The 25217-nt window shown below is 37.0% G+C and overlaps 1 protein-coding gene across 1 annotated transcript in view; it reads right to left on the bottom strand.

Annotated features, from left to right (window-relative positions):
* The window catches only part of FAM135B (family with sequence similarity 135 member B), a gene marked incomplete at both ends in the record, with an annotated part of 120339 nt that overhangs the window by 67494 nt on the left and 27628 nt on the right, over positions 1-25217 (bottom strand). Inside the window, one exon of the mRNA XM_079533365.1 lies at positions 24844-24923. Coding sequence (XP_079389491.1) covers positions 24844-24923 — 80 coding nt within the window. The remainder of the gene's footprint in view (positions 1-24843; positions 24924-25217) is intronic.

The following is a 25217-nucleotide window of genomic DNA, read 5'->3' as shown; positions in this document are numbered from 1 at the left end:
TCCATTGCTATGTACTCTACCTGAGCACTTAATGTTCTTAGTTTGCCTTCACTGTCCCTGTGCTGTTCCTCATAATCAAAGTAAGAAAAGAAACACCCTTGTCACAGACATATATGATTTTTAGAACTGAGTAACCTGAGAAAAGAAGGATCTGGTACTAAAATTAAATTTTGGAAGAGAGATTCCAGACTATTTAGAGAACAGTAAGTCTCTTTATAGGCTTAAAAAAGACAAGACTTCATTTTAATGTCCAATGGGCATTAGCATAAATGTCTACTTGTATAAATGTGCATTAACACCATTCATTCAAATGTTTTATAACCCACCAGTGCTAGTGTCACTTTGCATTGCTTTGCAATGTGAAAGGACTGAAGGATAAAAATGAATTCAGTCCTAAACATGGAGAATGAATTGTTGAAGTGCCTTTCAAATAACCCAAACACTAGCTATGTGTTTCAGAATCACAGGAATACAGAAATTTCAGAATGTTATGCCAACCTTCCAGTCAATTTAGTACTATTCTGGCAGAAATTAAGATTTTCTGAAAAGAAAGGCAAATGGAAGAAGTATTATGTTTTGAGTTACTTAATTCCAATGGTCAGATAGGTAGTTGCTTTCCATTAAAAATTTCACAAACTCTTTGTGTGCATTAGTGGTGTGCAAAAGAGGAATGCCCTGACAAGAAGGCTAAAGCACATTGTTTGAGAGGGGAGCAAGAAAAAAGAGGGAGGGGAAGGAAAACATCTCCATTTTCCTCACTACAAATATTTACAGATTCAGATATGTCAGAGCTGAAATACACAAAAAAAAAAAAATAAAATAAAATAAAATAAAAATAAAAATAAAAATAAAAATCAACTCTGACTGTATGTACTGTACAGACACAGCAAGCATAGGACCTTCTAATTACTGTTCCAGTGCTCACATAGCATAGCTGGCATCATCTTATCAACATCAGTTAACTGAATCAGAAAAATCCTGAACTAAAATTACAGCCTTTACATTAAAATAGAGATTGAAGATTTCTCAGCTGAGGACATACGAGTTTCAAATTTTCTGATTAATGGTGTGGATTTGGAACTAAACACCCTCCTAATGTACTATTGCCACAGTACCATTTATGCTTATTGTGTTCAGGAAGGTGATGGATGGATGTCATATATTGACCAAACTTTTGTCTCCTGCACTATAGTTAGCTGCACTGGACTCAGAGGATAAATTACTGTGAATGAAATAAGCAAAACTTTTTTCTGACAGTCAAAAATATTACAGTAAGTTTAATTATAAGATGTGAAAGGCAGCCCCTAAGATTCCACCATAAAACAAAAAGCCTGAGGACCCAGCAGAAAGGACTTCAGACTCTAAGTGGAAGGATTAAATTTTCTTCTGTATGTTTTATATCTTTTAGAAGATATTTTAATTTCTAATCAGCTGAGGCATAAGAATGCTCCTCTCCTAGGTCAGCCAGCTCTTGTATGATTAGTGATTTAATTGCTGAACTGTCTATGCAGCTCAGCACAAATATGCAATAAAATTATTTTTTCTTACTCACTTACTTCTCCAATTAGATTCCATCAACCTCTGCCATTCCATCAGTAAATTTTTTGCTTTATGCACATTATTTTCAATTAAAATCTGCATCTTCATCTGGATCACACATGCACATAAATCAGCAAGAGACCCATCATACTTCGTCAATGCATGTCAGGCACAAGCCATTTGGCTTTCTGTCTGGGATTTCATTAAACTGCATTAATGTTCTCTTTCTCAGTGATGTGCCAAGAGTATCATTAGTTTTTATTCCTTGGATTGATGTCTGGTAAGGCTATTCATTGCCTTCAGTATGAATTAAGGGTCATTCAAGAAAAGGAACCCTTACCATTTTCTGAACAGGCTTTTTGTTTGACACAAACTGTGTACATCTCATGGTTCTGCACTAAGCTCTTAAGACAACTTAGCACTATAAGACTAGAGGATCACAAGTCTATTCCCCCTAGTCTCCCTCAACAAAACCCATTTAAGATACTGTGACTGAAATGGGCCGCATCTTGTCTGTCCAAAAAATCTCTGAGACAAAAGGGTTTAATTGCATTTAAAAATAAAGATTACCAAAATTTTACTTCCACCATCTTATAATTAGGGAACTTGCACAGAAATATGGTGAATCAAAAGATGATCCTGAGAATCAGTGGTAGAGCTGGAAATAAACTGAGTGTAAAGAAAGGTCTTTATTTACCATCAAACAGAAACATGCTCTGAAATGGCAACGCTAACACTGTGCAGCATATGAGAGATCTGGATGCCCAGTGCTATCACTGTTCCCTTGAGAGACACTGGGCAAATCATGAAGCTTCTCTGCAGCTCAGTTCCCACAGGTTAATTATTCCTTCACTTTGTATCTCTCTTAAAGTCTGCAGCTGCTATTTTTAGCCCTGAGTTTTACTACAATGCTTATCACAGACTATCAGTCACTGTGTCTAAGTTAGCTAAGAAACACCTACTAAACCTAGGATAGAAGCCTTTGATTATCTTCACAATAAGTAAATTGTGCAGATATTTCCCTTGGTATAATTTTGCAAGTGACAATCATTTATACTTTTTTGTATTAGCTTTATAACATCTCAAATCTCTTCCTTCATCATGTAAACCCATTCATCAACACTCCTAATGATTTTGAGATCAATAATCCCAAGTGTAATCCATGGGACAAATATGCATCTCTGACTTAAGCTGAATTTCAGGCTCTTAGATCTCCAAATCTACACAGTTGTCTGCTGGAAAAATTGTCACTCCTTGCAAAGATCAAAGAAGAAAACAGATCAGAAGTGTGCTGCTGCAGCTTACAGTTTCTTTCCTAGCTTTTAACCTCTTTCCTAAAGAATAATACAATAAGAAGTAAATATTAAATTGGTGCAACTTTGGAAACAGCCTATCATTTCTGATGTTACAATGAATGAAGAGAATGAATACGTAATTATATTGTTCCTCTGGATTTCAGTGGCAGGAAAGCCTAAGAGAAGAACAAATACTGGAGATCCCAAATGACAAATACTCTAGAGTAATCAGAAAAGCAAGCCAATGTATGAAGTAGTGTAAGAGGAAACAAGAGTCATAGAAACAAACTCCGTTCTCTTTTCAGTGCTTTTACAATTGCTGTAAGCGAACAGAATGCTGGTTTCCATTACTCCAGGAATAGTAATTTAGGTTGAGATTGTTCAAAAAATGTGAAGAAAAAAAAATACTGTTCATTTTGCATTAAGTCTTTTACATATGTCCATGTACTTTTAAGGATGGTTACCATTGAAAAAGAAGGCTATGGGAAATAATATGAAAGCCTGTGGATATGAATCACAGCCAAAAAAAAAAAAAAAAAATTAAAAAAAAAAAAACCAAAAAAAAAAAAAACAAACCAAAAACCAGCCTAAGAGTTAACTTCTTATTTATAATTAATAGAGGAAATTTAAAGACTTGATGGGAACTTTTCACACAGGCAAGAAGAATGAAAAACTGAGGGGAAACTGGAAAACATCCAATGTAGGCTTGGCAAGAACCTTTGGCAGAAATGTTAAAAGCTTTCATAAATTAAAATGAAGGAAAAAAAAAGAAAAGAAAATGAAACGGAAGGAAGGAAGACTTGGAAATCTATAGGTTTTCTCATGACTAAATCATTACTGCGTAAGAAACACCTCAGTGCCTGAGTTTTCCTGGAAAATATGTGGAAAATTTAACAACTAATTGCTTCCTTACCATATATCTGAGAGATCCATACACACAACTTCACTTTATTTTTTACATCCCTATCAAGATATATGGTATTCATATAAAGCTTTATCAGCTAATACAGACTTAAATGGTGTTTGATGCCAGAGAATTTCAGTCTCACTGTCTCAACAAAAAATTTCCTGTGATGACAATTAAGTTTGTGTTATTTCAGCATCTCCAGATACTTTTCTATTCTCTTTCTGTCTGAAATTCAGTAGTCAAGCTCAGAATTTGTTTACATGGTTTATAAGATAAGTTCCAGAATCATCAGCTGGAAGAGTTCAGCAATTGAAGATACTCAGAACTGCAGTTTATCTGTACAGCACAGCAACCATTTCAGTGCATTGGTTAATATTTTGCTGCTACAGATTGTCTTGCCAAACCCTTCTGAACTACAACTGATATTCAGTGTTTTTTTGTTTGTTTGTTTTATTACACTGTTTTTTTCTGTGTTAACTCTGCTATATTCTTCTGTGCACTGAAGACGGGTTCTTTTTTTCTACGCTGCCTACCATGTCCACGCTGTATTTCAGATCACACTTTTATATGGACAGATATCCTTCAGTATGTAAACAAGTAAAGAGGCTTGACATTTCCATCAGAAATTGTGGATGTAACTTTTTTCACAGAGCTCTTTCAAGACTTCCATCCCATTGCCAATCTATCAGTTTGTGAACCAATCACTCTTCTCACAATTGTCAGGACTGATTAGCCTTTGGAAGAAGATGGAAGTAGGAGGTACTATGAAAGCTCTTACAAGCTAGTAGAAGACATGCACAGCTGACTGGTGTTTAACTAGTATTATTTGGGGAGATTGTGCTCCTCCTTTATTTATTACCAAAAAAAAAAAAAAAAGGTAAGAAGGAAAAAATAAAACCATAACACAGATATTAATTCAGTTCAAGTGACCTCAGCACTGAACTTGTGAACTTGAAACAAGAAACACCTGTTCTAGCTTAATCAGACTTTTTCTGGAGTACTGAGTAAATTACATGTGACTGGAATAAAATCTTGGCCACATATTCAAAAGGCTGAATCATTAGTACAAATGGAACCACCACCCTTCTATTTCCAAAAGCAGAAAAATTTAAAGAAGCCTCATTCTCTGAAATACTTTTCAGAACTTTCTGAAGACAGAGATGTAAAAATTCAGAATTTGGGGAAAATGGTCAACTAATAAAGTAGCAATGATGGGCTCTGAATTTTTTTTCTTAGATGCAACTGAAGTTCTGAAGAAAAAGTCAAGAAGGCGCTTTGCAAAGATAACTTCTGCAGAAATGCTAAATCAGCCAAAACTGGGGCTGAGCAGTTTATTGAATCTCTTTTTCGACAATCAAGTAAAGAACCTAAAGGACAATAATATCTACACCTAGTAAATATGTCTTTAGTAACATTTTGCCACTTTCTTAATTTCTACATTTTCCTTGCTGACACTACTCAAATTCAAAAAGCCCAAGGATGGCATTGAATGCTTTTTTCCAGAAATACTGCTTCAGTAAAAAAATATAGGTCTACAAGTTTCAAGCACAATTTTTAAAGCTGGGTCAGCACCTCTGAAGACTGCTCATGTCTTAGGACAGCATCTCTTCGTTCAGCACAGCTGCGCTATTCCTGTTTCAAGAACATTGTCATATCATTTACTAGAGGGTGATTTCTGGAAACTCTTAAAATACATGAAGAAAAAAAAAAGATCACTTTCAACTCAAACCTGCAGGCTTTAAAGAGTAATCCCAACTGGAGAACAATTCTTTGCTACGATTTTCATACGTTTCATACATCTCCCTGTACGACTGAACTCTTTCTTTCTTCAAGCTGTTTCCTTTTGGCAGTGGCCATGTACTGAGGTCTGACTTGTACTCAGATTGTCATTAAACTTGTAACAACAAGAAGCCCATGCTAAGCCTGAGTAAAAATGAAGATACTTTGCTTATTTGATCCAGTCATATCTGCTGCTGAGCTTTTAATTTTTCAGGTTCTTTTCTTATCCACTTCTCATTTTTTAATCTTTTAAATTAAGGATAATTGCTCTGGTCCCCTTGGCCAATGTTGGACTATATTTGGAGAGATGGAGGTGATTAAAAACAAAGGCATCTGGGGCAAAAGAAAATAAGATTTTCAGTGGATTGTAAAATGTGTGGACCCTATGACTGATTCCCATAGAGACACTGGTCCTTCTTGAATTATTTGAAACATGAGACGGCATTTAATAATTTCTTGTTTTCACAAGTTCACCACTGAAACACTGCTAACCTTCTCCTCTAGTGATGGGTCAGAAAAGGGGTTCAAGAAAGGTAGGAGGTTCTTCAGATGCAGAGCAGAAGTTCCCTGTAGCCAGGAGAGGCCCAGGGGCACTACATGAAGCAGTTCTCCACATGCAGCAATGGAGGAGCCCATAGTGCAGCAACGGATGAGGCCTGGGGGAGCTGCAGTCAATGGACAGCCTCCACAAGAGCAGACCCGATTTGGAGTGGCAGCCATGGAGAGGAGCCCACGGTGAGGCAGAAAGGCTGGGGGAGCGGCTGTCCCTGGGGACTGTATGGAGCAGCACCTGAAGGATGGGCCCTGTGGCACAGAGCTGCGTTGGAGCAGTGCTTGGAGAGCTGTAGCCTTTGGGAAGATCACACAGTATCATTTAGGGAAGGATGGCATCCCATGAGGGAAACCCATGGATCGGGGCAGAGAATGACCACGAAGGAGCAAACACAAAGTATTATGGGCTGACCAGAATCCATTTTCTGTTCTCCTATACTGATCTGGGAGAGAAAGTAGAAGAGAGTGGATGGATGGAAGGTTTATTTAGTTTACCTTTAGTTTCTCCCTGCTCTCGTCTGTTAGTAGTTGGTAAAAATTATACTGATTTCCCTAAACTGAGGTTGTTTTGCCCAGGATGATGAGTATCTCCCTCACTTTATCTTGACCTTGAGCTCTTTCTTGTACTTTCTCCCTCAGTTCTTTTGAGGAGGGAGTGTGAAAGAGCAATGTGGTACAATTTAGCTGCCTATCAGGGTGAAACCACCACAAGTGTAAATGAATGCAGTAAAATCCTATGTGGAAAGCAGGCTCGCTACCTCAGAATATGCATTTATAGCTAGAGTCTTAAGGAATAGGGAGGATTCGGTACAATTTTTATACATATTCTACAGTACCAATCAGCCTATGAAGCGTTCAGCCTATGAGTACACTGTATGAAACAGCAGTAACTCTTCCCATGCTCACCTGAGTTTGTATTCACCATCTTACTTTGTTTTATGAGTATAGTTATCAGGCTTCTGTTTGCAATCACCAAACAAGCAGCCTCACAGACAAAGCAAGAACTAAATTCAGTTCACTTGAGCTTTTTGTTTCTCAGCTAGCTAATGTGAAATATATCCCTAAGAACATCCTCCTCCTGCATGCAAACAACGTGTCAGTGAGTACTTTTACTTCTAAAGATGCTCTTCACAAGTTAGCCTCAGATTTCTTTCTCGCATAAGCCAATTTCCTGTTTCACGTAGCAATTATATAAATGGAGGTGAAGTTCCCAATCACTCCCATTGGCTTTTCACAGCTCACAAGTTAAAAGATGAACAACATTAAATAACTTTCACATCAGGATGGGAAAAGAGTTGACAACTTAAGCTTAAAAAAAATACAACAAAGATGTTCAGGTACGTTTTTTTTTTTTTTTCTTTTTAAGCCCAAAGGGCTATAATAAATGGATGAAAAACCACTTGTAGATGATATCATTCAAATTCACTGTGTGCAGTCACTGAATTTCTTTTTATAACTAACTGCTACCTAAACCAGGCAGGCACTATGCAATGTAAAAGTGATCAACGCTATGAATAAAATCTATTTGATGATCAACACCATGAATTAAATCTATTTGATGAGACATGAAAGCTTTCAATGTTGTTTGAATTGCTTGGCAACAATCCACCATATGAACACATGCCTGTCATCAGATCTTCACGATTTGAGTTCTTCTCTTTCTTCATTATCACTCATGCTGCTGATTGCGGTTGTTACTCATACCCACTTTACAGGTAGGAACCTAAGACAGAGAGTGACTTGGGTCTGTTTCCTCAATATTCAATATAAGCCAATGAAAGTCAGGCACTTGAGGGACTTTGAAGTTCTGGAGCAAAGTGCCTTGACTGGCATCGGAGAGGAAGTCTGTTGCAGAGCAGGAAATTGAAGCCAGATCTCACTGTCCAGCAACAGTCTAGACTCCCTGTCCTCTTCCTTTCTTCCTAATATTGTAGAAACTTCAATTACTGGAAATCAAAACACACATTAACTTGTAGTTTAATTTGGTTTCATTAAAATCTAAAATGCAATTCTGAAAAAACAGCCAATTACAATCCACAGACCAAAGAAATTCATGATAAAACTTTGCTTTGGTTTCCTGCTTGCCACACCATCATGACAACACAAATTAATTCCTTGAATCCCATCAGAGGTCCTGTGTTATTTCTTCTAATCTAAATTCTGAGATTCTGAGCTCTGGTGAGTGTATTTTTAATCAAATATTATTATGACTAGTACCACAAAGATACTTACTGTGTTATTTGTATAAGAAGAGATATTTCATCCCCCACGAATGTAATACCTACTTTATTAGTAGTTGTTTTGAGTTATTATGGTAATTCTCAATGCTTGCAGGAGAGGAAATTAAACCTTGATATTTCTGAGTAGGTCACATGGTGACAAGTCCTTACTTCCACACACTTAGAACAGAGTCTACTAGTAAAGCTCCTCAGATCTACATCAAACCAGTACCACCACATAGTCACATGTTAACCTTAAATAAAATGTATAACCTGGGATCTGCTGTATCCTATTTTAGCTGCAGAAAAGGCAGGTAACAAATTTGATTATTTTTATAACCCATAGACAGAAAGAAACACATAACAGGAGAAAGACATCGTAAACCAAAATTCATCCTTCAGGTATGTAGAATCGAATCCTCCCAGTATAATCTATTGTAGCCAGAAAACTTACACTGTCATCCTGGGCTACTCAGTCTCTGTTTAAGACTATTCTGGTCTGTAACTATTGCTAAGATTATGTGAGGAAATCCATTCCCTCTTCCTGAGATCACAAGCTTGATGTCAAGATCTATGAACAGTGACGCAAGAGCTGAACCCTGCCAAATGTATGACAGAAACTGTAGACACGATATTTCTACATGTATACAGAAACTGTAGACACATACTAAACATAAGTTCAGAGTGAAGTGATATTTACTCTATAAATAAACATGTTCTGGTTGAATCGTAAGAAGAGTGACAAAAGAAGGATAGACATAGCTGGTAAATCCAGGAAATAACCATATTACTGTGACTAGAGTACACTCAACGCAACAGTAGTCTTGCATGAGGCCTTAATCTTGACCAAAGACCATCACTGATGGAATATCTCATTCAGTAAGAAGAGGGGGCATTCAGGAGGAGTTGCATACAAAACTCACTCTGTACTTTTTGTTACTTTCATGGATAATATCTGCTCTGTTTTTAACTTCTAACAGACAAAACCTAATATTTTCATCATACATCTCTTTGAGTTTTTGGTCTTTCTTGGTGGAAATCGTGAAAAAAAACTTGGTATGAGATCAACATCTGCACAACAAAGCATGTTGTTCATACCCTTAAAGTAAACTTCCGCCAGGACAAAGGAACACTGCAACTGGTTTAAAGAAGTTCATAGAATCATAGAATCATAGAATCACAAGGTTGGAAACGACCTACAAGATCATCTAGTCCAACCGTCTCCTCATCACCATTGCCACCACTAGCACTAAACCATATCACGCAGCACGTCATCCAGACGCCTCTTGAACACTGCAAGGGTTGGTGACTCCATCACCCCTCTGGACAGCCATTCCAGTGCCTGACCACTCTGAGAGAAAAAGTTCTTCCTTATGTCTAAAATTGCACTCATTTGCAGAAGTATATCAGGTCAAAGCTATATGGAGATTTTCAATGGTGTTTTTGGGCTTCACGGTACAAACATAAGTTCCTTCTTCCTAAGAATTTGTCCTTAAGTCTGAGTTACCTCACAATAATAAGGCATGCTGATCAGTGCAGGTAGGAAGTATTACATAGAAGTGTCAAGATCTAGTACTAAGTAATATGCAAATACAAAAAATCATTAATCAGTGTATTTGACCTGTATAAAATAAATTAGTTCTTTTCCCGCATGTTTTACTTGTCTTGCTCTGTATCTTCAGAGTACGTAAATATGCATCTGCATGGATATCTATGTACATGACAGGCATTTAGCTTATGTTTCCCAGAAAGAACATTGCCCAGCAAACACAAGGATTTCATCCGTCTAAGGGTAGCCTTGAGTTGAAGAAGGTATTAAAGATAAATTTTCTAGGAAGGAAGCATCTGGCTGCATATATTATCATTCCCAGTCAATGTGCAGTAGGGACATAGCAAAGATAGGAAGAACAGTACTTTCAGCTGGTTGCAGCCTAAATCTCCTTCTCTTTGAATAGTCCTTGATAGGGAACTACTCACATCTGGTCTCTGTTTCATACTCCTAAAGAACCTTCAGCATCCCCTCAGCCCCAAGCTTTGATGGGCACAGAGAGCCATAGAGCAGTGTGCTAAGACAGATCTAAACTCAGTCCATGATTCACCACCTGGATTTGGTTGCAGAGGTGTCCATCACACAACAACAAGGCACCAGGCACTGTGAGGAGCCTCTCATGTTGGAGTTCTGCTGTGGACTGACAGTAACTTTGGTCTGCATTTAAAGGATGTAACTTCATATTTTCCTTCTCAAATAATAAAAGAATGTGTCCTAGTAACCTCTGGCCCCCCTACTATACTATCAAATCTGGAGTTCTAAAGACCAATGCCTTCCATCAAACTAATCCTTTTTTTCTGGCCATGTGCCAGCAGTTGTATTCAGAATGTGAAACCTAAAATGGTGAACTGCTGCAGAAGACTTACCAAGCACGCATTTGTTATTTCTGCTAGGTTAATGTGTCGAGGTGAGGGATAAATATTTTTATGAACAGAATTACTCCCCTAATTTTGGATGGGGTGCAGCAGCGATGATGATGTTGAAGCCCTCTTCCATTTAGGACATGAAACATATTCAAAATACTCCCACCTAAAAAAATGTCAGTAGTTTTAACTACATTAACAGACTCCCAGATTACTGTTATCATGGCAAGTCATTAAGCAATGTTAGTAGAAATCATAAGTCAAATCCAATTGTATTACTTGCTAGAGGATGAACCAATCATAAAAATTTTCAAGACCATAAATGATCTTCTGCTCTCCTACAATGTCACATGTCCAAGAATTTCAAAGCACTTTATAACAAGTCATTAAGCTTCACAATACACTTATGAAAAGATACAATTAACCCCATTACATTTACAGTGAAAACTAAAACAGAGGCTAATTGTTCAAGAACAGCACTAGGAAAAAGGGCCCAGCAATCATAGAAATTAAGGAATAGTAAATCCTCCCGGGTCTTCAAATCCTCCAGTTATCATATGTCACACATAACATACATTATAAGTTCAAGCTAATCCACTGTTAAAAACATTCAGGGGCTTTTGCTTCCATTAAGCATCTACTCGAGATTTTGACTTCCAGTACTCACTGGCTTAAATTCGGATATACTAGTTGCCATCCACTTGTGCCATGTTTTTTTTGTTTTTTTTGTTTTTTTTTCCTATTTGTTTAACCAAATGCAACATCAGTAACACAAATATCATCTATACTATCACAGTCAGGCTTTTTTATAAAAGCAACAAATTCTAAAATAAATTTCTCTGACATAAACAACAACCTCAATTGTGCAATTTCATGACTGTTTATATTAATATAATGAGAAAGTTTTATCTTTATTCATAAGGGATACAGCGTTTGTTGCCTAGATTCTATTTTTTCTGCATCAGCTTTTGACTCTAACATTCAATGTCTATTAGGTAATGTGCAATGATGTGCGATATCTTTTCCTTCTTTATGAAGAAATAAGATGTCACAGTGCCATCTTTCATCTACATGCTGGTTTTCATATGCTTTCCTTTGCCACTCAAATGTCATTCAGAGCACTTATATACTTTCACGAAACAGATCTTTCAAGGTTGTAGTCTGAAATACTAGATTAAAAAAAGCGTGGCCCACAGTGGCTGCAAGGTAACTTCACTTTCTCCCTTATAGAGAAAGACGCAGCGAGTCTACTACTCTACTGATCTAATCTTGATCTATTCTGGGGCACTACTTGGAGGCACATCTAAATGGATGCAGAGCAATTTCAGGCAGTTTATGATCTTACGAGTGAGCAGTGTGGTGGTAGCACATTTTTAATGTGCACTATAACTTCACCCACATGATCAAGTTACATGGTATCTGCAGCAGAAGGTGATCTTTTACTACCTGTTCATAAAAGCCAAGCATGCAATTTTGAGCCTTGTTGTTTTCTACAGAATGTAAGCAAATACACTGCATATTTTTATGCCACTAGGTATATAATTTAGAGTTGAGGTGAAATCAGAAGTTTTTGTAACACTGATCCTTAATCTAGCAAAATTCTAAGTGCTTATCCAAAACAAAACAAAACAAAACAAAAATAAAGAAAAAGAAAAAAACAGAATCCATTAAAAATAAACAAACAAACAAACAAAAACAAGACTGTTTTCAAGCTTCAAATCACAAACCAGCATTTTGCTATGCAGAATTTTACAACAGCCACCAGAGAAGGTGTCTTCTCTTACCAGATCAGCTCGCATTCAGAGAGACTTCATACAATGTGAAGCAAGATAAACAGTGATACTGTCAAAAAGCATGAGTAAGGACCCGAATTTACATGAATCACTATGTAGAAAAGAATAAAAATTTGTAAATTTGTGGGAGTTTTTTATCTCCCAAATATCTTGCAGCTGTTCGAGCCATTAGGTTTAATATTCCACTTCATTTGCTTCCTAACTAATCGTGCCAGTGCAAAGACAATGCAGACTGCTTCATGTCCACATAAAAGATGTGAGTTTTGCACAAAGTCAAAGACAAAAAGAGAATCATAGAATCACAGAATATCCTGAGTTGGAAGGGACACACAAGGATCATCATGTCTAACTTCTCCACACAGTGCCACCCAAATATCAAACCCCACATGTGAGAGCACTGTTCAAATGCTCCTTGAACTCTGTCAAGCTTGTGGTCATGACCACTGTGCTGGGAAGTCTATTCCAGTGCCTGAACACACTCCTGATGAACTTTTTCTTGACATCCAATCTGAACCTCTTCTGTCATAGTTCATGCCATTCCTTTGTGTTCTACCACTGATCACCAAAGAGAGGAGAAGAAGAGTATTTGACTAAATCTATAAACATAATGTACACATTACATAAACATATAAACATAAACATATACATTACATTACTGCTTTGTGCAGAAATCTAAGGAAAGGGAGTGTTGGGTTCCAGCATTACCTAACTGTTGTCTCACATCATTAAGGAATATAAGTCGAAAGAAGGAAGAAGGTTGGGATCATTCTTCTACTCTTCAGAATGTTATACAAAGCTCAAGCCTTGTAGTTGAGCCTCCTCAAGCCTCCTCCTTGTAGAGGAGGGTTCTAGGCTACTATTCAGAGCAGACTTGTTCTTCACGCAAACAGACTCTGTGGAGCAAAGGGTAAATCAAAACTGGGTATTTCCCATGAGAACCTGTAGTCCAGTGCCAGGACTGATTAGCATTGCTGTAGGAGGTTGCTAGGCACTGCTGGACAAGCTGCCTACAGGAAGTCTCAAAGGTCCTGCTACAGATGGGATACTGAGAGAGATGAGAGCACCCACACAAAAAGACCTTTCTTTAAGGGCAATGTAAGGATCATCAGTGAGAAAGTGATTTGACTCTAAACAGAGTTTTACACCATCACACACAGACCTTCTGTACAATTTAAGAATCAGAATGAAATCTAGGGACTTAAAAGGTAATCCTAGACCAGGAAAAGTGCTGGTGCTTAAATTAATCTATTTATTTACTGACTTATTTCTTCTCACACAGAATGGATAAATAAGGCAGCAGTAAAAACAAAATTGAAATAACTGCATTCAAATCCATACTTTTTGTTTATGCTGGTCATAACAATTTCTACTTCTTTTTGCCTATGTTCAGCAAGAAGAAGAGTATCAAGAAGGTGAAGACTATCTAAAAAAGAAGACAAAGACAAAAGAAGAAGACATCAAATCTCTTTGATTACAGCCACTAAAAAGGCAACGGGTGTTCCATTTCTGTTTATTATAAAAACCTTTTCACAGATAGCAGGCCAACCATTTATTTCAAGTGGAAAAAATTAGCCCTGAATAACTATCTATAAAGATATGTCATAGTTCAAACACTAGACCTGTGCTTTCTGCATGAAGCACTGGCTGAGGTTCTGGGGCTGAGGTTCAAAGAGCATCAGACCAGCTATAAAAATGGTTCTTTCTGGAAACAAAAGAAGTCATGAATGAGTGGGGGCTCTTCAGCCTGGAGAAAAGGAGGTTCTGGTGAGACCTGATAGATACCTTTCTGTATTTAAAGGGGAAAGAAGGAGACAGATTCTTTAGTAGGGTCTGCTGTGATGGGACAAGGGGAAACGGTTTCAAAATAGAAGGGGAGATTTAGAATGGATATAAGGAAAAAGTGTTTTACAATAAGGGTAGTGAAGCTCTGGAACACGTTTCCCAAAGATGTTGTGAATGCCCTACCCTTGGAGACATCCAAGGCCAGGCTGGTTGGAGCTCTGAAAACCCTAATCTAGCTGTAGAGATCCTTGTTCATTGCAGAGGATTTGGATGGACTAGGTGACCTTTAAGAGTCTGTTTCAACTTAAACGAGTCTATGATTCCATGGTTGTATGATCTCCCTCTCATCTTGACATCATTATCTTTACTGGAACATAAATTTTCTGCTGATGGAAGATTTTGAATTTCCCGCTAAAGGGAATAGCTTTTTAGTTATTTGGATCCTGTTGTTTATCTTACACATTTGTAAAGTTATTGCCATTCATATAATTGCAACTTTGAAGAACTACCATCATTTTACAGATAAGATAGAGACAAGGACAAACCATTTGCCCTTCTGTCTATGTCTTCTGTTTCAGTCTGTAGGCTACAAGATTTTTCTGAGCTGCCCCTTCCAGTCCTGCCAACAGGAAATTAAACCAACCAGCACTCCTTGGCTGGAATATTAAATTAAGCAAATATTTCTGAAAAACCCCATGAGTACACTTGAATGCACAGAAAATTCTCTCATTTTTCCAACTTATGATCACATCTAATATATAATGCTAATCTTCAGGGCTATTAATCATAGATCAGTGTCCTACACAACTGTTAAGAGTGCAAAATACTTTGCTGAACTTTGAATTCAATTCCAGATTCATCAAAATTCAATTCTGACTGCGACTTCACTGTATATTTTCTGTCCATATACCAAATATATGGTGAAAATATAACTGTATTTTTAGTCTTACAAAATATAAATAAACCACTATTTACACAATGTCCATCATTTTTTAATTAATAAATCAGTGTGAAATTCCAGAAGGAAAACATGAATTCATTGTTTAGATCACTACCCTTGTGTCCCTGTTCTCATATAGCTGCTGTTTGAGTACTGTCCAGCCATAACTTTTGTTGAAGAAACTGGAACCAGGTATGTAGAGAAGTTCAGATTTATTTTTTTATTTTTTTATTTTTGTTAGTGCTGGAATAAAATCTTAAGAAAAGAAAAGGCAAGTTGATGTTGATCTCACACTGTAGGTTTCTCCTGTTTCTTTCTTTTAGATTGAGAAATTATGCCAAAACATTATGTAAAATCCTGATCTAGCTGTAGATGTCTCTGTTCATTGCAGAGGTTGGACTAGATGATCTTCCATGGTCCCTGTTAATTCAAACAACTCTATGATTCTATGATCATTTCTTATTGTTTGCTGGGGCAGTCACAGGCACCACTTGCTCTCTCTGTTGCCTGATTCAACTTTGCTGCTTTTTATTATTACTTCCTAATTTGCACATAGACATGAAGCTCAAAGTGCAATCATAGCCTTTCTGTGCCAACCCTTTTACAAACACAAAGGAATTGCCTCTCTGCAAAACTTCCTGCAACTTCTTTTATAGTAAATGGAAAGACATAGGAATGATTAAACTTATCTTAAAATAGACATGTTAAATTACTCCCTCAAATTACCTATTTCTTTATTCTGACTATAAAGGTAGCCCAGCTGCTTTGCTTAGGAAGAAATGCTCACAGCGGAGACATCAGCAGTTAGACGATTCCTACACTTAGTCAGAGGTTCCCATGGCTTCTTCCACCTCACAGATATAATTCAGGTTGCAGATTATTTATTGCCTTCCCATAGAACACAAACTAACACATAAGACAAATATTTCCTGAAAGTATCAAAAATTTGTTAGAATAAGGTTTGTTCTGAAGCTTACACGTAAATAATGGAAAATATTATTTTCCACTGTGCAAAACACCCTCATTGAAGAACAACCAATATTATCTGTATCTTAAGGTATGTACATATGTTTCAGATAATGAATATGAGGTTCTTGTATAAAAATGTAACCTATTTATCTAAGGATTCTTCACGGAGATCAACATTACCACCTCTGTTCAACTGATGGGGCACAGACATGAGAGAGGGCTTGCCAACAGTACTCCAGAATCCAAGTTTACTGCTTTATCCCTCAAATCCTCTCTCTCGTGCAATCACTAAGACATCCCAATACTCCCAGGAAATCATCGCTCCCTGCAGCATTCCTATAATGGCTCACTGACCAGAACACTGAGATACCATAATGGAATCACAGAGGTTGGAAAAGACCTCTAAGATCACCTAGCTCAATTGTCCACTTATCACCAATATTGCCCACTAAACTATGCCCCTCAGTGCTACATCTACCCTTTTCTTGAACACCTCCAGGGATGATGACTCCACCTCCTGCCTGGGCAGCGTGTTCCAGTGCCAAACTGCTCTTTCTAAGAATAAACTTTCCCTAGTATCCAACCTGAACCTCTACTGGTGCAACTTGAGGCCATTACCTCTTGTCCTAAAAATTCACCATCCATAAATATTTTTAGAAAAAGTCTGAAGAAGTGCTCATGGTCCTCATACAAAAATAAAACTGCAGCTTCCTGAATTGTTTACATTTAGTTCTTATTATTTTAGACTCTAATTTTTTTTTTCTGCTCAGATGTTTGGTGAAGTCTCCAGATTATCATAAAAATCATCAACCAGAAATACCTAAACCTGAAAGTAAAGCATATGAAAAGACTGAGGTGACAGACTGTGATCATGATGGGTCAGCTCCTTATTGGGAAGGCCCTCCAACACATGGCTGCAGACACAACTCATCAATATGACCACTCACTCTTCAGCACTTCAGACACATGGAAGATCCTCCCTTTAACAGGTTACCAGCAGCCTTGAACAAAGTCATCTATGCCCTTTTATTTATAAGTTGAACAAGTGAAAATCTGTAAAAACAAGGGGAAGATGTTATGGCTTTAAGTTGTGTCAGAGGAAGTTCAGGTTGAATATTAGGAAAAAATTCCTTCTCAGAAAGATTGGCGAGGTATAGGAACAGGCTGCCCAGGGAGGTGGTGGAGTTACTGTACCTGGAGGTGCAGATGTAGTGCTTATAGTACTTAAAACAAGGTTTAGTGGATAATATAGTGATCAGTTGGACTAGAAGATCTATCTCACAGATCTTTTCCAACATTAATGATTCTAACATGATTCTGTGACGATTTTCTGAAGGTTTTAAAGTACTGTTGCTGATGCTTGAGAATACACACTATTCAGCGAAGGAATGCTCACACAGATTCCTTATTAAGCTAAAATAAGCTGAATTTGAACGTGCCAAAGCAACATTTTTCAGGCTCAGACATTTTCACTGCATCATCATTTTCCTACTTAAACGTTTGAAGACTCTTGAAATACTAAATTTAGCATATTTATATTTAGAATAAATGCAGAAGTTATATTTGGATTAAATAATTTCTAAAGGAGACACAATTATTTTTAAATTCCTTGATCAAAAAGTTCAGAACATTTTCTCCCTTAGTAAAACTTCTAATTAAAGCTGCACATTTTTAAGATGAATCTTTTATCTTAACCTTGCCTTTTGACACTTCCAATTAGCCTCATGGAAAGAATTAAATAAAATGGCCCCTCTACCAATACACTGATTCAGGGAGGATAAAAAGCAAGATAACCTATTCATTTCCTTCTATGAATGATGCTAGTATAAATGCAGTCTCTTATCACCATACTGTTCTATAGCCAAGGTTTATTTCTCAGACATGCTGACATGTGGGACGATAGAATAGTTTAGTACTTATCAACAGCATAAAGTTTTGTCAGTGCATTCTTAGATTGTTTTGTTAAAAATTGCTTGTTAAAATGTTTTCTTAAAAATGTTTGCTTCTTTTTTCAAACTCACTGACAGTTCCCTAAGAGTTCCGTTACAGGATTCACTTCTAAAAATAACTTCAGAAACTTAGTTTAGCAAAAATTTGCTTTTTTGTCACCTAATTGTGTAGCAGGTATTCTATATATTTATTTGAAATATTAATTCAGATGAGAAAGAAAGTAAAGGACATCACAATAAGATTTGTTTGTTTGGTTGGTTTTTTTTGCTTCAGTACAGGGCAGGAAGAAACAATTGTCTGGATGCAATTACTCACTGAATCAGTGAAAAGAACTATTCAAAGTTTAAGATGGTGGTGGTGGATATTGAAGGACTTGCGCAGTTGGACTCTGCATCTGAAGAACAGATTTCTATTTTTACCAGACCTTCAAATGGGTTCTGATGATGATTTTTTTTTTCCTCAGACATACTGTCCAGGGAAAAGGACCCTGTGGCATGTATTGGTGCTTACAAACCCTTTGCAGTTATGGCATCCTTTTCTGATCATGGTCAGTTCGTGCTCAGTTCATCTCAATTTCAGATGCTGTTCAGCAGCTCCAATACAGTGGTCTATCACATTGCTTCTCTGCCATCCACTTTATATGCCCCAGCTTCTGGCAAGAAGGAAGGGAAGAATACACAGGTATATTTCAGTCCGCAAGGCAAAACTTCCCAGTCACAAATGTTCCTTTCCAATTTGTATACTTTGAGACATAACGTAAACCTTTGATAGGAAAAGCAACAAGACATACACTCAGAACTAGCATGTACGTCAAGGATATCTTTTGCTTCTTCCTCTTTTTCTTGTGTGCAGATAAACATTCTTCTCGTTTACTGAGTATCACTGAATTCTCTTTTGCACATGTATCTCCCTATAGAGAAGGACTTAGGGGTCCTGGCAGATAAGAAGCTTGACACAAGAGTAAGGGAAATAATTGTCCATCTCTATCTTTACCCCTCTCTCTGGCTTTAAAAGAAAGAAGTGAAGCTGTTGGAGTGTGTCTGGCAGAGGGCCACAAAGCTGTGAGTGTCCCATCCCTGAACTGAAGGCCAGGTTGAATAGGGCCCTGGATGGCGTGATCTGGTGGGTGGTAACCCTGCTTATGGCAGGGGGTGTGGAACTAGATGATCTTTAATGACCCTTCCAATCCAAATCTTTCTATAATTCTCTGATACCAATTCTTAAAATTTCGGAGTGTCTTTTAGTGTCTCAAAGGTAATAAGGGTTTGTAAAACAACCAGTCCCCAAAGCAACTCTTCTAACAACAAGATCCTCTTTAGATAAAATCCATATTTGTCAGGTATGCTTTATTTTACATATAAAATATGTATTTATTTCAGATTAATTTGACAAGCCTTGAAAATAAAAACATATTTTTGCTAAAATTTGAATCTCTAGCCTCCTTTCTCATGTTTCAAAAGCTGTAAACTTATCTTCACTTAATGGAGGTAGAAATTGTCTTTCAAAAAATTACTGAAACTAATGACTGCAATTTCACACTATTCCACGAGTCACGGTGCTGTTTCTTCATGCTCTAATGAGCAACAGAATACAAATGCCTGTTTTGAGTGTATTAAGAAACACTTTATAAGAGAAGGTTTTTTCTTTAAAAGTTAATGCAAAACTCCTTCAGTGGAAATTTCTTTGAAATGTCCAAACAGTAACAAAGAAATAGGGATCAGTAATTGTCTATTAAAAACAGACATAAATAGTTGGCCAAGGGACATGTTATAAATATAGTTGGCCCTTGACATTAGGTCTGAGATAGTCACAGAATTAACATTTAATTTATAGAAAAAGGCAAAATTATCTTGCATGTATTCATAATAGTGGACCAGGAACTGGTCTAGAAAAATTCAGGCACAGGTTGCAGTAATATTTTCTCATATTCTCTTCCAGTTTCCTTTCCTCATGTCCCATTTATATACTGTTAATTTTTCCTTGACACTTAATGTCAGTTATACCATTTTATAAGAAATCGTCAAACCAGATGTGCATGAAAAATCTCTACAGCATCAAAAGATCTAATGTGTAATATCATATCTTGTCTCCACTGCCTTGTTGGAGATAACTAACAAAGAAATGCACATTCCTTATCTCTCTTTGGCTTTCTGCACTTAGCGAATAGCCCAGTTTAACTGAGTAAAATTAGGTATAATACTGCTACAGTCTACTAAAGATTAGACTGAGAGGTAACAACTTATCTTAAACACTTTCTATTATTTTTCATATTTTCAGAACAAGTTGCCAAAAATATTTGTCTGCTTAGAAAGTCTTCTTGAAAACAGGTCATGTGGTGATTCTGCAGGGGAGAAGCAAAGGAAATCTGGACTCAAATCGAAGTCCTAAGTAATTTCTTTAGATATAAATTGTGCTAAGTAATTCTTTCCTAATGTTCACATAATATTTTACCCTTATCTGTAACATAAAAAGGTAAGCAGCTACTCATTGCTATAGTGTATGAGAATAAGATACAGGAGATCTAAAAACAGTTCATACAGCAAAATCTTACTGCAAATTTCACTAATAAAGAATATGTCTCCTTCCAAAAAGTAATACATCCAGGTGGCATGTATACTACTGCAAAACACTGCAGAGAAAACTCAAAAATAAACATTTATTGAGATTTGTCTTCATTGGCTTCTTCAACAATGTAATTCAACTTCCTCTGTTTACCCCAACATATCACCTTCTTTAAGAAATCTCCACCTGTATTAATCCGGTCTCCACTGCTCTCTACTCTTCCATGGTACAGGAAATTAAGATAAAAACAGCTAATCTTAAATGCTTCAGACCATTATTATTTCCTCCATTCACCAATGATCTTGCATGCTCATGGGCAAATTTTAAAATAAAAATGTTTTAAAAATATATTAAAGATAAGCTCCTTGTATCTTCTACCTATAGCCTAGAAAACACTTAATGCATGTTCATATTTCTCCGAATTCCTGTGCTAAAATTTATGCAATAGTTCAAACTCCTCTGGAAGACATTTAGCCTATCACAAAAAAACTCAGCCAATGAGTGAATTATACCGATATGCTGCTATGAGATGCTGCTTTCACTTTCCCAGATCCTTTGTCTGCTTTTCACATTCAGCCTAATGTATGCTGCAGGTGAACATCATTGTACCACAATTTTAATAAACCATTCTGATGAAAAAAAAAAAAAATCCACTCAAAAAGGTGCTTTTAGAGTTTGGCTTTCAGACACATCTACATCAGCTCAGCCCTTCAGAACTGACGCTGAAACTGATAAGGTTTCCATGCCAAGAAAAAGTAGTAAGCATAGCTTGCTCTTCATAAGCTAAAAGCAGGCTCCATCAGTCATGATGCCTATTCAGAGACATGAAGCTAAATCTCATGGGATTTCAAAGCCTACATGAAAGAAACCAAAGGCTGTGCTCAGCCAGCCTTGTTCCCTTTCTCCTCTTCAGTACTGAGGAAGTCACTAGTCACCAGGCTACTTTTGTTTTTAAGGAAATGCACTGCACTCTTTTCTAGGTGGTGCATAGCAATAGGACAAGAATTGAAGGCCTAAAACTTGAACAAAGGAAGTACCATGCTAACATGCAGAAGATCTTATTTACAGTAAGGGTGATGGAGCACTGGAACAGGTTGCCCAGAGAGGTTGTGAAGTTTCCTTCTATGGAGATATTCAAGACCTGCCCGGTCACCTATCTGTGCAATCTATTCTAGGGAACCTAATATGGCAGAGGGGTTGAACTCGATGATCTCTTGAGGTCCCTTCTAACCCCTGCAATTCTGTGATTCTGTGACTAACAATGGTGAGAGGTATTAAATAATTGTATATACTTTTATGTATTTATATTTACATGTATATATGTATATGCTACAGTCTGAGTCAACGCAAGATAATGTGCAGCCTTAATGATCTACAATGCCAAGATATAAGGGATACTGGTCCTCAGCACACTTTTCTATTGTTTTAGCTGGTGTACATAGCTCATTCTTTTCTTACAACACAGTCAGGATGCAGCAGACTTACGGACCATGTGGTAGCTCATTAGAACTCCTGTACGCATTGCTAGTTCTGCCCTGGGCATGCTGGCAACTGCTACACAGTGGCTTCACTTCTGCTGAATTCTTCAGAATTATGTCTTTTCTGATCATGCATCTGAAAATACCTAGCAGGTTGCAAACTAAACATTGCTAATACTGTCAGTTCTAATAGTTTTATTGCAAATCCCACAGAAGTTAATTAAAAATGTTGCATGCACTGGAAGAAAAATATTACTACTAATGATTTCTAGGAAGTTTTACTTAGTTCTCATGATGCTAAGAACCCGATAAGGAAAAGATCAAAAAGATTTTGTTTACACCAAACTCAACTACTTTTGCCTTCATTCTTTTTGGTGAATTAGGAGTTTATTCACTATGTAAATGTCCCATCCCTGGAAACGCTCAAGGCCAGGTTGGACAGGTTGCTGGGCAGCCTGATCTAGTGCCTGATTTACTGGTTTGGCAGCCCTGCCTATGCCAGGGGGGTTGGAACTGTGTAATCTTTGAGGTTTCTTCCAACCCAAATCATTCTATGACTCTGTGATTCTGTATAATGCCACCCTGTATTAGTATAGTACTGCTATGCTAGGAAACACTAGAAGAAATTTAATTACCTCCTATCCTAGCTATGCCCAAACTCAGAGAGTGTTCATTGGCATGAGAATTAGAAGAATATTACAGCTTCCTTGCCATTAAGTTCAGTCCCATTAAATAATGCTCTCTCACAGACCTATGAAATCAATTAAGTACTTGCATAGATAGCCAAGAAGAAAACATTTAAAGCTTTAACCCCCTGACTTGATGTTAGCTCTATAAAGCTATTAAACTCCAGTCTGGATTTCATTATCACTGTGCAAGTCAGCAGCTAATTCTGTAACCACACTGCCTGCCTCGCCTCTCTGCTATTCATGTCTAATATGAATTGTTTTGAGAAGAAGTGAAAGGAAACAGAACACTGAGGTGTATCAGGCAAAAGAAAATACTGACATGACTAAAACAGAAAGGGAGAAAACGGTTCAGTTTTTTCTTTACATAAAATTGCCATTCTTAGTGCAATACAGAACAGGAGTGTGGGTTTTTTTGATTGTTTCTTTGTGTTGCTGGGTTTTTGGTTTTTTTTTTTTTTTCTTCCATACAAAGAAAAGTTTTAGCTATATTTCATAGAATGGCTTGGATTGGAAGGGACCCCAAGGATCATCAGGTTCCAACCCCCCTGCCACAGGCAGGGCCACCAGCCTCCAGAATTTTAGTTCTAGACTGCTTATGCCAGAATCTGCTGAAAATTTAGGATATTTACAGAGAATGAAGGAACACTAGAACAAAATGAAAAATCATTTTCTTACTTCCTTAAGGATTTTTTCATACAAAAAGGTATATCAAACTGAGATAGATTTTTTTTTTTTCAGAAATAATTTCTTTACTCAGAGTTTGAGTTCTTGAATCTTTTTTTTTTTTCAGACAACTTTGTATTTTTTATAATTATTTGTATTTTATAAAAATACAGTTTCCATAATTATTTTATATTTCAGTATATAATTAAATCTTATAATTGAACCAGACTTTCAAATTTGAAAAAAATATTAAAGGATGTGAATATTTAATCCACGAAAGAATGTTTAATTGGATCAGTTCAAATGTAAAAAGTAATAAAATAATAAAAAATGCGTTTTTATGTTTGATGTAATATTCAAACTGAAGAACTCATCAATCTTGCATTCACAGTTTTTTGTCCTCTCAGAGCAATACTGAAAAGGAGTCTATTGGTTTTTCTGTACAAGCTGTCATTAACACTGACAGAATTTTCATCCAGAAATCTCATAGAATAGCGAAACAACTTCTTCCACTGTCAGCAAGGAAAATCATAGATAAAATAAGAGGGCATGAATTTCCACTGATTTTCTGACATGGAATCCCAGCAGAGAAAATTCAGTTTAAATTTTACAAGTACTTACAGAATCTATGCTGGTAATAAATTAATTGATGCTTTGGCAATTGTTGTGATGCGTGTCTGGAAATGTCAAAATTATAAGATATATATGGAGAACATCTATTGGAAAACTCTGCAATTGACCTACTGTAGGACATCGCTTTATCAGTGGATATCTTTACACTAAAGATCATAATCCAAGTCTGCATCAGTTTCCTTCAGTCTGAACTTGGCCATGGATTTGGTAAGGTTTCTGTCAGCACTCACTAGTGTTCATTAACTTAGATGTTCCCACTTCTATAGGGCATGAGGAAGACATTTTACAATACTGTGTACATTTTTACAGCAAGAAGTGAAGAATTGTCTTTGAATGAACAATTTTCCCACAGTATACAATTTTGTTTTGTCCATGTTTCAGTCCCAGCCCAATTCATAAAGCTCCCCAGATCTTGCAACTCCAGGAAAAAATATATATATACATATACATCTAAGTAATATCTGGATTGCACAGTACTTTCCTGGACCACTGCTGTACACCTGAAGTCTAACTCAGTAACATCCCACACCAGAATGAAGTCATGAGCAGCCACAGATCATAAAGAAAATCCAGGTCAGACTCAGAAATTCATGGCCATCCTTCACCCATTCCCCACACACATCCTCCTTCTCTGTGCCACACCATCTGCAGTCATGTCAGAGTCCTCAGGGATCAGTTTACCTGTCTGTTCTGCAATTGTAGCAAACAGCCTGTGGGGAATCCTGGATGGAATCTTCAGTCCAGCTCTTATCTGGTAATACCTGAGAAGAAAGGATAAGAAATGGCATGCTGTTACACAGTTGGCTTGACCTGACTTAAAAAATCTTTGAGAAAACATCTTAGGTATCCATAGACAAACAAAAGCCCCTGTAAGAACTGAAATGCTCAGAAATACTGAACCTTTTCTTCTGCTGTGTAATTTTAGCTACAGTCATAATTTATATTGCTGCTAATCAGGATCATCCTATTTCACAGCAGTCTGAGTAGACATGGAGACCAAATGTGTGACTGATAAGGAAAGGTTGTAAAAAGATCTTGGCTTTCTGTACGGAAAA

Source organism: Tetrao urogallus (genome assembly GCF_951394365.1).
Source record: "Tetrao urogallus genome assembly, chromosome: 3".
Lineage (NCBI taxonomy): Eukaryota > Metazoa > Chordata > Aves > Galliformes > Phasianidae > Tetrao > Tetrao urogallus.
The sequence above is the reverse complement of the archived record's forward strand: the minus strand, read 5'-3'. Positions and strand labels throughout refer to the sequence as shown.